Source organism: Pecten maximus, chromosome 1 (assembly GCF_902652985.1).
Source record: "Pecten maximus chromosome 1, xPecMax1.1, whole genome shotgun sequence".
NCBI classification, from domain to species: domain Eukaryota; kingdom Metazoa; phylum Mollusca; class Bivalvia; order Pectinida; family Pectinidae; genus Pecten; species Pecten maximus.
The window spans coordinates 44,447,793-44,465,791 of record NC_047015.1 but is presented as its reverse complement, the minus strand read 5'-3'; the positions used below and the strand labels follow the sequence as shown (position 1 = coordinate 44,465,791).

The 17,999-nt window shown below is 38.5% G+C and overlaps 1 protein-coding gene across 1 annotated transcript in view; it reads right to left on the bottom strand.

Moving 5' to 3' along the window:
- The window catches only part of LOC117334618, a 73,511-nt gene that overhangs the window by 26,465 nt on the left and 29,047 nt on the right, over nt 1–17,999 (bottom strand). Inside the window, exon 2 of the mRNA XM_033894323.1 lies at nt 6,776–7,054. Within this exon, the coding sequence (XP_033750214.1) occupies nt 6,776–6,981 (206 nt within the window). The 5' untranslated portion in view covers nt 6,982–7,054. The remainder of the gene's footprint in view (nt 1–6,775; nt 7,055–17,999) is intronic.

The window sequence follows — 17,999 nt, the reverse complement described above, 5'->3', positions numbered from 1 at the left end:
TGATCAATCAACTTAGGCTGAGCGACTTCACGGTATGAATTGAATTTGGGGCCAGTCCTTTCGTGGGATCTCAAAATTTGAGCAGTAGTCGTGCGGATCAATATGGGTCACATTGCTGTTGATTCGGAGACGCCAATATGCAGGCATGGAAACGTCAACAAGTCATTTTCTCCCTGCGATGATGCAGTTTGTGACGTCTTTGTTTTTCCATTAACTTTTAATTATCCTATCTGTGATTAAGTTATTTACGTTGTGACAGGACTGACAGGAGTATGATTACAGTAATTTTAAACGGCCTTTAATACCTCAATTTTGACGTCGCAATCAGGCTGAGTTCCCAAAGAGGGGTTAAGATAAAACTGATGACACTGTGGAAGAATGAATCCTCAATCACATAACAACCATTAACTTTCCACCTGATCACGATTAAGTTTACATCGACAGGCCGGCGATATATATCCGATTAGCTAGGTTGATATTTCGGTTTAGAACCTTAATCAAAGCGTTTTACCTAGCCAATAACGACGTACTGTTAAATCGACGGATGTTACGTCCATACTCCACGGGCGTACTGGTAAATGGACAGATGTTGCGTCCATACTAAACGGACGTACTGGTAAATGGACGGATGTTGCGTCCATACTAAACGGACGTACTGGTAAATGGATGGATGTTACGTCCATACTCCACGGACATACTGGTAAATGGACAGATGTTGCGTCCATACTAAACGGACGTACTGGTAAATGGACAGATGTTGCGTACATACTAAACGGACGTACTGGTAAATGGACGGATGTTACGTCCAAACTCCACGGGCGTACTGGTAAATGGACGGATGTTACGTCCATACTAAACGGACGTACTGGTAAATGGACGGATGTTACGTCCAAACTCCACGGGCGAACAGGTAAATGGACAGATGTTGCGTCCATACTAAACGGACGTGCTGGTAAATGGACGGATGTTGCGTCCATACTAAACCGACGTACTGGTAAATGGACGGATGTTACGTCCATACTAAACGGACGTACTGGTAAATGGACGGATGTTACGTCCATACTCCACGGACATACTGGTAAATGGACGGATGTAACGTCCATACTCCACGGACATACTGGTAAATGGACGGATGTTACGTCCATACTACGCGGACGCACTGGTAAATGGACGGATGTTACGTCCATACTAAACGGACGTACTGGTAAATGGACGGATGTTGCGTCCATGCTCCACGGGCGTACTGGAAAATGGACAGATGTTGCGTCCATGCTATACGGACGCACTGGCAAATGGACAGATGTTACGTACATACTAAACGGACGTACTGGTAAATGGACATGTTGCGTCCATGCTATACTGACGTACTGGTAAATGAACGGATGTTACGTCCATGCTCCACGGACGCACTGGTAAATGGACAGATGTTGCGTCCATGCTATACGGACGTACTGGTAAATGAACGGATGTTGCGTCCATACTAAACGGACGTACTGGTAAATGAACGGATGTTGCGTCCATACTAAACGGAAGCACTGGTAAATGGACGGATGTTACGTCCATACTAAACGGACGTACTGGTAAATGGACAGATATAACGTCCCACGAAATTCATTTAATGATTAAATATTCCACAATGTCTACATCAACATCAGATCTTGGTGCTTATAAGCAACACGATAAATTGTTAAGGGAGTTTATTCTCAGTGGTATGCGAACATGTTTATATTGATCACGCCGGATTTTATGTTGTCATTTCAGTCTTTGACCTTGAAGGTAATAAGAAGGTAACAGAGCGTATTCACCGAGACGTCACACATAGAATGTATACATACATACCTACTAACCAACCCATATATAATGTTTCATAATAATACCCAATGGATTAAACACATGTACGCGTTCATGAATATTTCAGTCTAGAATCCAATAAACTTCTCACTTGAGTATTCGCACGTGCCAGTATGTGTCCTCATACACGTAAGATGATAAAAGGAACTTCTATGTCGATGACATTATCGGAATTTTTACATATCCCCCAGGATTACATAATGTTAAGACATTGCTTGTTTGCATTGGAAACGAAACTAGAGACACGACAGTTCTTTATGTGCAAGTTGTATTTAAAATCAGAAATGTACCATATGGGATTATACTTCAAGTTCATTTTATTCAATCCCCAATATAGCTACAGCATGCATCGAGAATATACTACAACTAGTCACTGAACATAAGATGGTGATTTCGGGTCTTAGTAACTCAAATCTAACAGACAACATAGCCTGTAGTAAACACGCGCATTTCTTCGTCAGAAACAATGGATAATTGAATTTCAACACTATGGTAATATATCAGGTTATCGAGATGCCCATTACATCATCCTTGATACATCCATATTAGACTACGCCACAATCAGAGGTTGACCAAACAAACATTTCTCATCGTATAAAACATCTCGTTTCTCTATAATGGCCCGAATCCTGTCCGATCCCATTTAATTTCAATAATGCAGCATTTGGAAGACTCCATTTTTATATACACAACGCTGAAAACGACAAAGCTAATGATTCTCTCTAATTTGGTTAGAAAATGACAACTGAATCCCGCTACCCCCACCCAGACATGTTTCAATACTACACATATCATACAAACCTCGCGTGAAGATACATTATCTAGAGAAAGGGGAGTTACAAGATTTTTGATAGATTTTATTGTGATCAAAGCAACCAACCGACATATGGTCCTTGTACTTCTTCAATGGTTCAGCCGCCCTCGTGTCATCGATTTTGAGTTCGTTTTGAGTTAGTTACTTTAACTTGAATGTCGGTATTCTATGCTGTTAGTTTCAGCAGAAGATTAGGAAAGATAATATTCAGGAAGACAATCGGTGATTGTCGAATGAGGCATTCTACCGAAAAATCGGTAATGCATCAGCAGTAGAACATGTTCAAAAGGTCATTGCTGCGATCGGCAGATACCCCACAAGGAAGATATTGGTCAGGGTCCTAGTAACTGTGATTTCCTATGGACAGGGAAGTGTTATCTCTAAAATCTACCACACTGGTAACCACTGTCGACATGCTATCCATTAGATTGGCCTTGTCGACATGTTATCTATTAGCGTGTGGAAATTCAAAACGGAAGTCAGAAATGGGTTAAACAAAAACTATTTGTGTATAAGATAAACAGACACCATTATCAACCCGACTCCGGTTTCATCAACTTAATTACCTTAACTTAAAATATCGATATGAAATTGGAACAGCATTTAAGGCAAACATCTTAGCTAAGGAGCCTTCCTTTAATTCTGTAACGCTTTCCTTTGGAACATTTTTGATTAAGGGTTTTTCCTTAATTAAGGGTTTCTTTAAGTTTAGCGTTTTCCTTAAGTTAAGTTTTTTTTCGTAAGGTAAGGGATTTCCTTAAGGTAAGAAATATTGATGAAACTCGTCAATAAAGTGATAAACGCATGGTAACCATGGACGTTGGAAACCATTATTGCACCTATAGACGCCAAGGTCATCTCCAGTCAAGGCTACTTGAAGCAGCCAATCGAATGCATTGAAGACATTGAGTGCACATCTGGTTGGAACTATCTCATGTAGTTCATTAATTTGCGAACGGGTTCCACTGGACATGACGTTTACTTAGGACATCTTGTGCGAGAAAATTCCTTTTTGCACACTAAATTCATAAACGGAGAAATATTTACAAATTCGCCCTTATATTTATCAACACGCCGGTAGAATTAGTTTGTATCCCGTGCCCCTTGTTTAGAACTATGTCCCATTTAGTCAGCAGAGAATGCTAAACGGTCCGGTTTATCAAGAAGTTAAGCCGGTGAAGGACCTGATGGTTCGTGTCCAGACCAGGGCGCCTTGTATAGTAACCATTAACTAATGCAAACCTGTTGAAATTAGCCCCGTAATACTGTCAAACCCTGATGTTGACCGGCGAATAGGATGTCGTCTTATCAGAACAACATCCATGTTGTGGACTGAAAACCACAAATCAAAGATCTGGCAGCAATCAAACAACACTTTCCCTATTGTATTGCCACGGGTTTTTTCAAGAATTGAATGGATTAAAGAATCCGTATCCTTCAGCCTTAAAGTTGGTATTTTCAAATGCATTGTGATGGAGAATTCGGATCCGCCATTTAATTTCAGGATCAACAGCAAGTTTTGGTTTAGTTTGGTTTGGTTTATTTTGTTTAACGTCCTATTAACAGCTAAGGTCATTTAGGACGGCCTCCCCGTGCGTGCGACATGCATGCGTGTGGTGAGTGTGTATGTGTGTCTTTGGAGGCTGCGGTATGTTCGTGTTAAGTCTCCTTGTGATAGGCCGGAACTTTTGCCGATTTATAGTGCTACCTCACTGAAGCATACTGCCGAAGACACCCATCAGGACACCCCACACAGTCACATTATACTAACAACGGGCGAACCAGTCGTCCCACTCCTTGTATGCTGAGCGCTAAGCAGGAGTTGCAACTACCATTTTTAAAGACTCTGGTATGTCTCGGCCAGGGGACAGAACCCAAAGCCTTCCTCACAGGGGCGAACAGCAAGTGCTGTTCCATCCACATTGTAAGAAGCCATATCGGCATACGACACGAGGGATACAGGTTGTTGCCATTGGACATTGCCAAATACGCGGAGACCAGCATCGCGTCAACACAAGAAACCACGACAGGCTAGAAGTATTTCGTCGCTATATCATGTGAAACATCAAGTGCAATGGATACAAAATCAATGATGAACTTACGAACACCCTCGTCTGGTTAGGAATCATAGGTGTGTACGGTGTGGCATCGCGAAATAAAACAAGTCATACCCAAACATTGTATACCTAATTGATATGACAGAAGTGACGGCGATCATAAATACACAAATATTGAATGGGATGTTTACGCATTATTGATCCATAACACCGTATTCTAAGTAATACCGTCAGATTTACTGCCAAAGTAGTCGATACACTTTGTCGAGATAGCAGACAGCTGTATAACGTTTAAGCGTATCACGTTTCTAATATCCTGCGTGAAGTTGTCCAGGGGGAGGGAGAGTAGTTTGTTATAACAACAATGTTTTCATTAAAATCCAATTCCACGTAAATGTCAAGGGATGCAATATATGTAACATATCCTATATTGTGCTCTTCGGGAATGCTTACTGCGTCGGCGGAACTGAATTATGCGCATGTGCGAACGGAAACATGAAACCTTATATCTTGCATATTGGACAGTTGTCGCAAATTATACTCAATCTCTAAATCGAAAAAAAAACCCAACAAAATCAAAAAAACAAAAAACAAAAACAAAGAAAACATGGTTAAATTGAGTAATTGATACGGCAGTAGCTTGTTGCGTGGAAGGCATTTGATTTCTTTTTAAAGACAGTTTTAGACTTTGCGTGACTTCAACCATTACTTCAAGCACTCCAGCAATCTTTCTCATATTGTATTAACATTGCAAGTAATTTTGCAGTTTTTCCCATGCTGCTTCAAAGTACGATTATTTTATCCTGCCGATTAAATGTATATAATATCGTTCTTGTACAAATAATTTTGTTCCACAACGAGATTCTAAAGTGAGGGGAGACTTAAACGAGCTCTGGAAACGTAAAATCTACCACAACCAAGTAATTTACGTGGAACATCCACCGATACTGGCACAGACACGTCTATACAACGGAACGATTTACGGCTGTATTGTGAGAAACATATTATTAAGATAAAACATATTCTATTCTTATTATCGTCATTAATTTTTATTTTTGCATGATATCGAACTATATTTTATTAAAAGATTCAAAATTTTGTTTCACATTATGAAGTTTATCATATCAGGATAAAGAATATTTTACCCACATGTTTACAATATATACAGTTTATTGAATATTTTACTGCATCGCTGAATACTCATACCGTTGGTGTTGAAACATAAAATTATAATGGATATGGAAAAGAACTGTTCACGTTAGAAACAAAATCGTCAGAAAATTCCGGAATATATATTGATCGACTCGACTCCCTTTATTATATGTATTTCCGGTGTGCCCACGTGCTTCCTTTTTGAAGCAGCGGAATCACCTGATGAGTGAACGCAATGTTGACATAGCTCTTATCGAAATTGGCAAACATATACCATTTCATATTGTAATATCCGACGGGTGGAATTGTCAAGTTTACAGATATTAATTGGTAGTCAGTAATATTTGCGGCGACTGTGAAAGGACATATATTTTTGTGTGTGTGTGGGAGCGTAATTACTTCGTATAAAAACAAGAGGACATCAATACAAATCAATTATGTAAGTGTCTCCAGCAATACCTTGGGCCGCACTGTAGGAACATGTTACAACACAAGTATATCTAAATACCGTGTAACTGATTGTTTTTGAGGGCGGGTGATTTTTGCGGTTTTGGCAGGTGTGCATAAGACCACAAATCTTGTTTATAAGTTTATAAGGCATTTTTGGTCCCAAACTGCCATTAGAATAACGGTGCGTTTGCACTGCACTCGTAACAATCGGTATTCTGCTATATTTATCGTAAACAAGTGATATCCAATAAACTGAATGATTTCGAGATATGCATCAATATGAAAGAAATTGAGCCGATGTCAAATATTACCACATATAATAAGAATGCTGCAAAGGAAACATAGAGAGGAGACATCTGAATTAAACGTATACTCGCTGTACTTTATAATACTAATACAGTTCAATAGATGTACCAAGTTCTGTGTTTACCATAACGAAAAAGTTACTCACACTTTTTTTTCGGGTGTATCTTTCTCTGTGTCCCCTTCATTTTCCACGCCTAGAATTGTAAGAATTAATCCAGGTATGAATAAGGCTCCACCTACAAACACCATCACCATCACTCGTCGTAAAGAGAATTGTGGCGCGCGCAGGCGTATCCGTCGCGCATTCTGTTTCCGGTTCCGCACCACACTTGCATACACAGCGGGACGCATGATGGCTAGATTTTCACTTTTTCATCTATCTGTCCCACTTCGGGTACGTCCCATCCCCTAGAACAAGGGTATCCTGAAAATCAGACAGAACATTTAATTTGGCGCTACACTATATCCATACAATTACAATACATATTGTTATAGAAGTCAAATCGACAACAATGACAGGAGACAGGTAACTAGTATGAAGATCATAAATATTTCAAATCACAGGCGATGAAGTGGTAGATCCTTTTCATTACATGTACCCACAGAGGATTCATAGCAGCCATCAGTACAATGACTACCAGTCACCATTATGTGCTTGTCTCTGACTAATACGTTGTACGTGTGCACTAAATGCTGAAACATGGTAAACACACGGGTAGATGAACATATTGGAAGGTGGTTATCTTTAACTAGACAACAGTGCATCACGATCGAGCACCAGGACCGACATTTTGTACCTTCAATAAGAAAACGTATATTGATAGTGTTGGATCTGTCTTATCCAATACTGGCGTGTCTGGTTATTGTTGAAACGTGTCGTCGTTGTGACAGATTATCAAGCAATCCATTTCCACTTTTATACCAACTTAATTATTTCTTTACCACGCAGACCAAACACATACTCGATTTTTATAAGCTGAAGTATCACTGTCGGCCGATTTCTCAGATGGAACGTATTGATAATTCCGTCAGTTGTGGACAGATCGCTGTATATAGATCCGGTATACTACAACGCTGGGCACTGACAATGAACGTCACCTGCATGCTATTCAGACAAAAAACACATCAGCATCAATATGTGACAGGTGAAGCCCAATGATATGATTGGGTGGACTTCGTCGTGTTGACTAGTCAAGATAATCCCACAGAGAACGGCAAAATAATTAATGATGCCCAAGGTAGATGTTGCTGACAAGTCGTATCTGTCAACGATGACGATGAGCTTGGTTCTACCCTAATGATAACATCAACCCGTACGCTGAAATAATATACTTCCGCCAGGAAGCCGTACCGACTTTCAACAAATGACCTTGACCAATTTTGCTTTGCAGGAATTGCAGATCTGTGTTTACATACATACACTAATCATGGCACCTATATCAACACTTGTAATTGTCTGCAGGCGATTTCGCCTCTGATCTTTGGAACTGCCATTACACACAACAACAAACAATACTAGTATCCATGTGTGGCCGCCAATACGGCACGGATATAACTGTATGTCCCTTACTACTCCAACATCTCACCTGTTTTACTTCATTAGAATTAGTGTAGTATAGTGTATGTATTGTATTAGGAACCGGAGATAGACCGGAAGCTAAAGTAGTGTATACGACTCCGTAGAAGCTGTATTAATGAATGTATTTTATAATGCCCGACAGTAATCGCTGTCCTATTCACTGTATAATCACTCTCCATTTTCTCCTAATGACCGGATGTTTGATTTTCTTCTTATTTCATCCCCATAATCTGTATGATCGATATCCACGCATTTGGACAAGGACAAGGAAACATAAGACGTATTTAGCTTCGGTATCCTGTATTGATGGATTGTATTTTATATGAAACCAAAGTAGATGCCCTTATATTATTGATCGTTTTTAGGTTTATTTTTTTAAACCATAATTAATAAATGTTATTCAACATTCAATAACTAATACATACCAAATATCCAACAACTAATACACACCAAACATCCAACAACTGATACACACCAAATATCCAACAACTAATACACACCAAACATCCAACAACTAATACACGCAAAACATCCAACAACTAATACACACCAAACATCCAACAACTAATACACACCAAACATCCAACAACTAATACACACCAAACATCCAACAACTAATACACATCACACATCCAACAACTAATACAAACCAAACATCCAACAACTAATACACGCCAAACATCCAACAACTAATACACGCCAAACATCCAACAACTAATACACGCCAAACATCCAACAACTAATACACACCAAACATCCAACAACTAATACTCACCAAACATCCAACAACTAATACTCCCCAACATCCAACAACTAATACACGCCAAACATCCAACAACTAATACACGCCAAACATCCAACAAATAATACACGCCAAACATCCAACAACTAATACACACCAAACATCCAACAACTAATACACACCAAACATCCAACAACTAATACACACCAAACATCCAACAACTAATACACACCAAACATCCAACAACTAATACACACCAAACATCCAACAACTAATACACACCAAACATCCAACAACTAATACACACCAAACATCCAACAACTAATACACACCAAACATCCAACAACTAATACACATCACACATCCAACAACTAATACAAACCAAACATCCAACAACTAATACACGCCAAACATCCAACAACTAATACACGCCAAACATCCAACAACTAATACACGCCAAACATCCAACAACTAATACACACCAAACATCCAACAACTAATACTCACCAAACATCCAACAACTAATACTCCCCAACATCCAACAACTAATACACACCAAACATCCAACAACAATGGGTGGTTGTATAAACAGGTTTTATTTGAAACAGTTTGATTGAATACATTCCAGCAAATATATTTTAATCAGAGTGCATAGATACGAAACTTATCATTAAAATGTGACCTTAAAATACAAAAGACTAACTTCGGGGCGTTTTGCCTGCTAGGAATGAAATGCAAATAGCTAAAAAGAAAGAAAGAAAGAAAATCTAAAAATTGCATCGCAACTGAAAAAAAAAAGTTTCGTGTGTTGATGACATTTGTCGTCTGCCTGCAGCAGATATGTGTTTTATGATGTCATAGACCTAATGATAAGAACCATCCTGTGTTATGGACGAGAAAATGTGCTTCTTAAATCAATTTTAAAGTGCTACTATCACATAGATAAAAATATATATTGATTTCCTCACATTTCCATGACGACATGCATATTTGGTATACAGAAATTCTCTGTTTTCTTGTTAGCTCATTCTTTTACTATGTATCCATTTGTAGTATCAGATTATAACTAGCAGATAGCGTGAGCGTGAGACACGTGTCTAGTCAGCTTGTATTCATGTGTAGTAAGTAGTATATAGTACACTGTCAGTATTGCATCTATTACGTTGTATGTACTTTAAGATAAATAACCAGTGATATTTACACAGGTTTGACTCTGTAGTAAGTACTTACACTTCTAGTTAAAAAAATTGATAACAGGAATTCTTTACTAGACGTTCATTTAAACCCACGAGACTCACTTCTGTCGTGTAAACCCACGAGATTCTGTTCTGTTGTTTAAACCTACGAGACTCTGTTCTGTTGTTTTAACCCACGAGACTCTGTTCTGTCGTGTAAACCCACGAGGCTCTGTTCTGTTGTTTAAACTCACGAGACTCTGTTCTGTTGTTTAAACTCACCAGACTCTATTCTGTCGTTTAAACCCAAGAGACACTGTTCTGTTGTTTGTGTCAAACGAAAGAGCAGAGCCTTGCTGCATGGTTTCCGACAATGCTAAACCGACAGAGAAGAGTCTCGCGGGTTTCCGATTATCCTTGATATTGATCTCCGACGGGTTTGCCTTTGTCAGTATAATATGACCGGGTCAGATGTCACTTTGTTTCCAGGTGTGACATTTCAGTGTGATGGCACTATAATGTAAAAGCGTCCGAGCTATTTGGCCTTAATTGTTTTGTTAATGTGACGTAAAAACAATATCAAAACAGGTACTATTCATTGTTTCTATGTCTATATCTTTATACTAAATACATGTACTGAAATTATGGTGTTAGCTTGAGGTCTCATCACATTGGATTAATTTAGCCTGTTGTCCATTGTGATTTCTGCAATGGAAACAGAATACTTTGGTCTGGGTCATATTTCATTGGTTATTAATTAATTTGAATAACTAACATGTAAAACTAAAACTAACGTGAAATAAAAAGACGTACACAACATGTATTGTCAACTAAACATGACCGCCATTATCACCACCAGATTATCAGGTGGGAAAGCCAAATAACTGCTGCGTAAAACGACATTATTTGAACACGATTTTAGAGGCTGTGGACGTTGTAAATGATGAAATGTTTTTTGTATCGGATTCCGCATGGATAAAATGATTATAAAGTCACGTGACGACGATTCCTCGATCATAATATTATTTGGACACGACTAATTACTTACAAATTGGATTTCAAAGATCCTCGAGGAATCGTTATCAGAGATGCTACACGTTTAACAGATCATTATGTTTGATTGGCTGTTGTCCTTCCAGTTTTACCTGCAAAGTGCGAGACGATGACCTTTCACTAGCGTGACTGTCATATCTGGGAACTGGAGACATGCGAGAATCCGATTTAGTCACTCACACCTTTCTGTATGAGTTGTTAGTGCTCTGTGACTTTTTAGTCATCCAAACGAGGTACATACAAATTATGCTTATCATATACAGGTACGAACCGAAATCCAAATAAGTCCGATTTATTTGGAGTATGGATTTTGTTTTGTTTTTGTCTTTTTTTAGGGGAGTGTACTGTGTAAAAAGATGTATTAAGTCTAAATTTGGTATTCATCATTCTATTACAATGCTGATATAATTGCAAGGGGGAGGAGGGAATACAACTTGGAACCAAAATAAAATAAGGCAATGGTACCACAGCGTGGTATAGAATATGGATTTTAATCATTCAGTGAATGGTCAGTGAAGCAATCCGTCTCAAATTATTATAACATTCGACATGAATTCCTATCTGCGTTATACAACACAACCCAGCAATCCTTTTCACCACACTAAATATGACACCGCGACAGGTTCACATTTGTGGTATAAGAGACTTTCACTCCGCTTAATATAACATGACACCGCAACAACTTCACATTTGTTGTTTAACAGATAGTAACTCCGCTTAATCTGTTCTTACAATACGACACTGTAGCAGTACGCATTTGTTGTATGACGTAATTTCACTCCGCTTAATATAACATGACACACCGATAGTAGATGTAATTTCATTCCGCTTAATATAACACGACACACCCACAGTACGCATTTGTTGTATAACGTGATTTTACTCCGCTTAATATTATACACCACGACAGCTACGTTTTTGTTGTATAACAGGATTTCACTTTACTTAATATAACATGAAGCATCTATCAGCCACACGTTTGTTGTATCATTGGTATTTTGATCCGCTTTATAAACACACTATCAGATATTTTCTATATAATCATCTAATCTAGAAGATTTTGTCCATGCTTCCTTCTTGTAAATGACATAACTGCCTTTGTTTGCTGGAAAGGGGGAATGTGTTTCGACATGATATTTCGACTTAAACAATTTATTTCTTTGCTGAGAAATGTAATTTGTATTTTTATTATGCTCTTTGACATTTAAACACCAGAGTTCCGGTGGTGAATCTGTCTACCGTCACCCATTAGCCGTGTGACACATGGTCCCTGGCTTGAAATCTCTGCGGGCAGTCGACAGGCTTACATCTATTTTGCCTTCAGTAAACTTGTTTAATGTTTAAGAAGTCTGCTCTACATTACTTTTCTCTACGATTTTTTTCATTCTGTTTTCAGTTGAAAAATCGTCTCCCATGTAAACACTGTGTTTAAGGGAATCTGTTTCCTCTGCTTTCAGAATACACGAATAAAATGGAACTCATATCATGTAATATAATTAATTGATTGTGAAATCAACATGAAAGCATTTTTCTGTCTCTCAGTATTGCTTTCATCGATACTTCAGCGTAATGCTTGTTTATTTTATATTACATACATTAAAACTTTATTTTCTCTTTTTAAGTGACCTGATAATATGTGCTAGCAAAAGAGGAGGTTGTACGCGGAAACTTTAAATTACAAAGTGACTTATTAACGAAACCAATAAAATAATTAATGTTTCGGTAATTGCTTATCTGTGAAAAGAGCATTCCACGCGCTCACATCATCTTATTATTCTTCATAAATCAGAGCCGTGAGTTTGATAATAATTTGGTAATATCGTAACTAATTTACACACTGACCTCATACCCAGATCTAACAGAGCGTAGAACACATGGTAGCCGGTTAGGGCCATCCTGTAATAACACTTCCCGACCTTATGAGAGGGAGTTAGTGAGGCTACGACCGTGAGGAAACGAGAACGCGACGGCGAGGAAACATAGACTGGATGATCTGCCCTAGTACCATTTCTCTCCGCTAGTTTTCGAATCGACATCTAGCGGAGAGTAGAAAGAACTACCTATCAAGGAGGAAAGAAAGCTAATCTCGCTCCTTCGCATCGTGTTCTCGCTACCTCGCTTTGTGCGAGATTGCGAGGTTTGCTGAACGGCCACCATAGAAACGTTCTGATGATAGCGTATAAAAGACACAGACGATGTATTTACTTTGTAATCTATACAGGTTGTAGATCACTAATGCCTAGACAATACTGTGCGACAGACATTTTGATGATGACCATATGCGATATGTCTTCGTGTTTGTCAACAGTCGTCCCTAGTTGAGATTTGATGGCGACTGTATGGCCGGGTTAAACATAAAGCGAAGTTTGGTAGTGGCAGTGCTTAGTCTAATGACGTAAAACCATTCAAGGTCAAAGGTTCGAAACCGCCCTAATTTACCACTCATAGTAAACTGCACAATAGGCAGTGGTCCCTCAAAATAAGAACCGCAGGATCCATTGACCTTTCGCATGACGAGAAATAGAAAACTGTTTACGGAAATTTATTAAAGCGAACTAAATGCGTCTTCGATAGCGAACTTCTAGGAAACATCTGCTGCCATTCAGTGACAAGTTACCACAACAATAGCGAACTACTAAAACCTTTATATACGATTCGATCCCCCCCCCCCCCCCCCCCCCCCCCCCCCAAAAAAACATGGACAAGTTTAAATTTAGGCCTAGATAAGTCACGTGACTGAATTCACAGTCTAGATAGAGAGTATATCATTAGTATCGTACAATGCAAATGTTTATTTTTGTCTCGGGACGGAAAGACGAAGATAACTCACCATCGACAATTTTCCTGTGAATTGCAAAAGACAATTCCTGTACTACAAAATAAGCCTTGTATTTACGACACTGGCCATGTTTTCTATTTATCTTACAACAGCTTATCCGTGATTTTCTCATCAAAATAAAGCAAGCCGGGATTCGTATTCCTTTTTATCGGTAAACTGACAAAATCCTAAGTCGCGTTAGGTTTGATTAAAAAATGTGATATGTAATCATGCTTATACAAGTTTTTAATTGAAGTTTCTGTACGAACAATTTCAAGCTTAAGACTACGAAAAATGTTTATATCATTGTTAAGTGCAATTATGTTTTTATTGTGTTGTTGAAGAAAAATTCTCTCTCTATAAGTCTTTGTGTCAATTTAACTTTAATTCAATGCACATTTGCACATGCGTACATGAATGTTACAGAAAGTGCACAATAGAAAACATTTGGTAACTCATGACAAACCGGATAATTTTGTTTCATTGATGTGACGAAATGGAAAGTCAATGCGTTATAGGTCAACTTCAATTAAAACTTTGATTATTTCACAACATTTATGAAAAGCTATAAACTTATATTAATTACTCTTGTAGGTCCGGATGGAAGGACGTGCGGGCCCGGGTCGTATTGTGTGAAGAAACCGGAATACACAAGAAAAAAACACAGGGTCGCACAGGTGACCCCAGATCTCTTCACGTTCGATCACGGCATCAGACTCTGGTTGCCTGGGTGAAAGCGATACCCTACGCTTGCAAGCTTGTTAATTTACAGTTTTGGATAAAAATACCCGAAAACATGGACACCACAATGTTTATTTATAAGCCATATATTCTACACCTTATATATGTTCTGCCATCTCAGTAGCTGTCCCTTATAAAACTCGAAAGCTTAAGCCTCTGCTTAAAGGCTATGTTGCTATAGTGTTTGAGCATACTGGCAACACATTGCAGGTTGACCGCATGTCGTGAACTTTTGACACCGTCATCAACCGTATTTACAATGTAAGGTATGGACCAGATGGTAAAAACACAAACATTCAATAAAAAGGAAAGACAAAAGTCACTAATCTTGTCGTAAAACCCACAGAAAGCATACGATATTAACAGTATCCTGGCTGGCGAAGATGACTAATCACTTTTTATAGTTAAACTCAATAGTTTGCATTCTAAATTAATCGGTAGAGGGATACACTGTCGCATGCTCACAGATTTACTCTCCTCCAAGCCCCATTCGATCGCCTGACTCAAACGGCCATCTCTATCGATCGAATGGGAACACTTTTCATCCGAGTTAAACTCAATATTGATTATCCATGTCAACTGAGCCGTAACATGTATTACGTCACTAGAAAAGCTATAAGACATCATTACGTCATATCGAATGCAGCCAAGTTATATATATTCTGTTTCCCATAAAAAAAAGTGCGTGTGGTGCAGCGTGAACATTAAAACCCACGATCGCTCGTCATATGCACGGGTCGTAATTTTAAATGACAGAAGACATTTGAGATTCCGGAAGTTATACGGAGGATGAGACGATTACGCGGTTGTCTCGTGCCCCAGGGTAATTAGCGCATGCTCGTCTCTGGCAAAGTCGTCCATTACTTCAGGGAATGGTGAGGTGAACTTATTTAAAAGCTTTCACAGACTGTAAATATTATTCGAGTTCCAGTGATCATTACTTCAGCTACTCATCGACTACGAGTCTCGCAAGACATGTTTGGATAATATTTGTGGGAGGCAGATCAGCTGATCTGTAAAACGTTTGACTGTGACGTCGCGATATTTAATTAGTTCATTAGCTAAGAAAACTGATGCATATGGAGACATTTATAAAAAAAACAACATGTAGGTAGCATAGGCAAGGAATGATAGGGAAAGGGAAACGCAAGGGCGGATTAGGGGCCGAATTGGGGGTCACAGAGTGGTGGAGGAGGGGTCGAGGCGGGAAGGGGTCAGGGAGCATAGGGGAAGGTTTAATCTCTAAATCATTAATTATCAAAATATTTTTCTAACCGTAAATCTGTAGTGTTTTGTTTACTCTTTTTAGTCACATGACATCGACATATCACCAGAAAAAAGTAAGCGATAAACACTGCGCTGATACAAACAGATAAAAAAACTGTGTATCACGTACGTGACATGTAATTTCCAGTCATGAGTAAGGCCTACTTCATAATTTTTTTTTTTAATTTTAAGACCAAGAATACCGATCTTAAAATTAGTCTATTCCTTGCAAAACCTCGTGACCAGTTATGTTTGAGTGAATTTGCTGCGGCCTTCACCTTTCGTATCCCCATCTATTGATGAAATATCCTGCATGTTTCTAAGTCGTAGTTTTTATAGTAGACTCAACAGGTCCTTAAAATCCTTGGTGTATAACTGTGAGTACAATGTCGGTCAGTTTTGTATCAATCGAATTCAGAACATGTATTGTATGTGTGTGAGTGCGCATGCCTATTCACGTGTGCTACATGATTTGTGTTTATAACACGACGTATTTTTCATTGTATTTTCTGCATCTATCTTAATTTCATTAAAAAGTAATTATGGTATAAAATGTAAAACATTTGTATTCATTCGTAAATACATATACGGTAGACAGTTGATACATTCCGAGGTCAGTCATGTCATTGCCGATATCCGCACATAGAAACACGGTTAAGTCGAACACTGGATAAGTCGAATATTCTACTTAGTCCTGTCGACTTCGATTTATCCGAGTTTTACTGTAGATCTAAATAGCAATGGCAACCAGCATCTCTTCACAGTTATATACATTTTGTATGTATTTACAATGAGCTAATCACTTTTTATTTACATCATTAAGTCACTGTTCGCAATTTCTGTTTAGGAACAAAATGTTTCGCATAATGTTTACGGATGTTATTTGATGTATTGTGAATTATTACCTAGTCATTTAAAAGTTAGAATGTATATATCTAAATAAATATGAAATGAGTGTACGCGATTTTTCGCTGTCAAATTATGTTTCCGTACGCTATGTCTATTTCCCTGTCATGCATGTTTGTGATGGCAGGCGAAAATTTACGGGAACGCGGTTTTATTCTTGTTTTCGAGTCAACGTGAACGTTCCGCTAAAAGATACATCTGTTTGCAATGCTTCGAATGAGTTTATGATTTAAAATTTCGCCATAAATAAGCATGCAATGATGCATACGAAAAGAACTTCCGGCAGATATGGAGAACTCCGAAAGCGTTGTGTAATTTACAACCCGGCTCCATCTTTGATTGGTGGATTGATGATGCACACGTAACCAGCCAATAGTTCCATAGATGTAATACATTTGTCAACCTTCGAGGAGGAATGCTTTTAGAAGTGCTATTTCATTTCACAGGCGTAATAACACAAGACAGTGTAATTGAATATTGGTCCATGATGAGAAACAAACACACACAGTCTCATTTGACTTTCTACTTCTCTTGAGTGCCTACATCTTAAAAGGAATTTTCGTTTTAAATTGATCAAATTAAAGTGATGTGATATGAACTAACGGGTATTGCCAAGGCCTGCTAGTAGACCAAACGTGTGGGCCATGTACATGTCTATTACTGCATGTATATAAAATTGTGAAGGAATGAAGGCGCCATGCCTTTTACATGCAAACGTATACTGTATATTATGCACGGTCTTCCGTTGCATAAAAGTTAAAAGCAGGTCGACATGGAATAACTTCCGCCTTATAAAGATATATCATTACGGCTTTTAACCCTTCGAAAGGTAATGATTCATCCTTCGTGTACTATCATGACCGAATACATTTCATTGAAACCTTATAACCGGATAACTTAAAAAAAACTGTTGATGTGTTCGGATTATCGACATCTATTTTACCGGTGGGTTGGAAAAGCAGGTTTCGTTCAATCAATGTGGTCGGACTATCGGCATCTGTTTTACCGACGTGTTAGGAAAACAGGATTCATTCTATCAATGTGTTCAGATTATCGGCATCTTTTTTACCGATGTGTTAGGAAAAACAG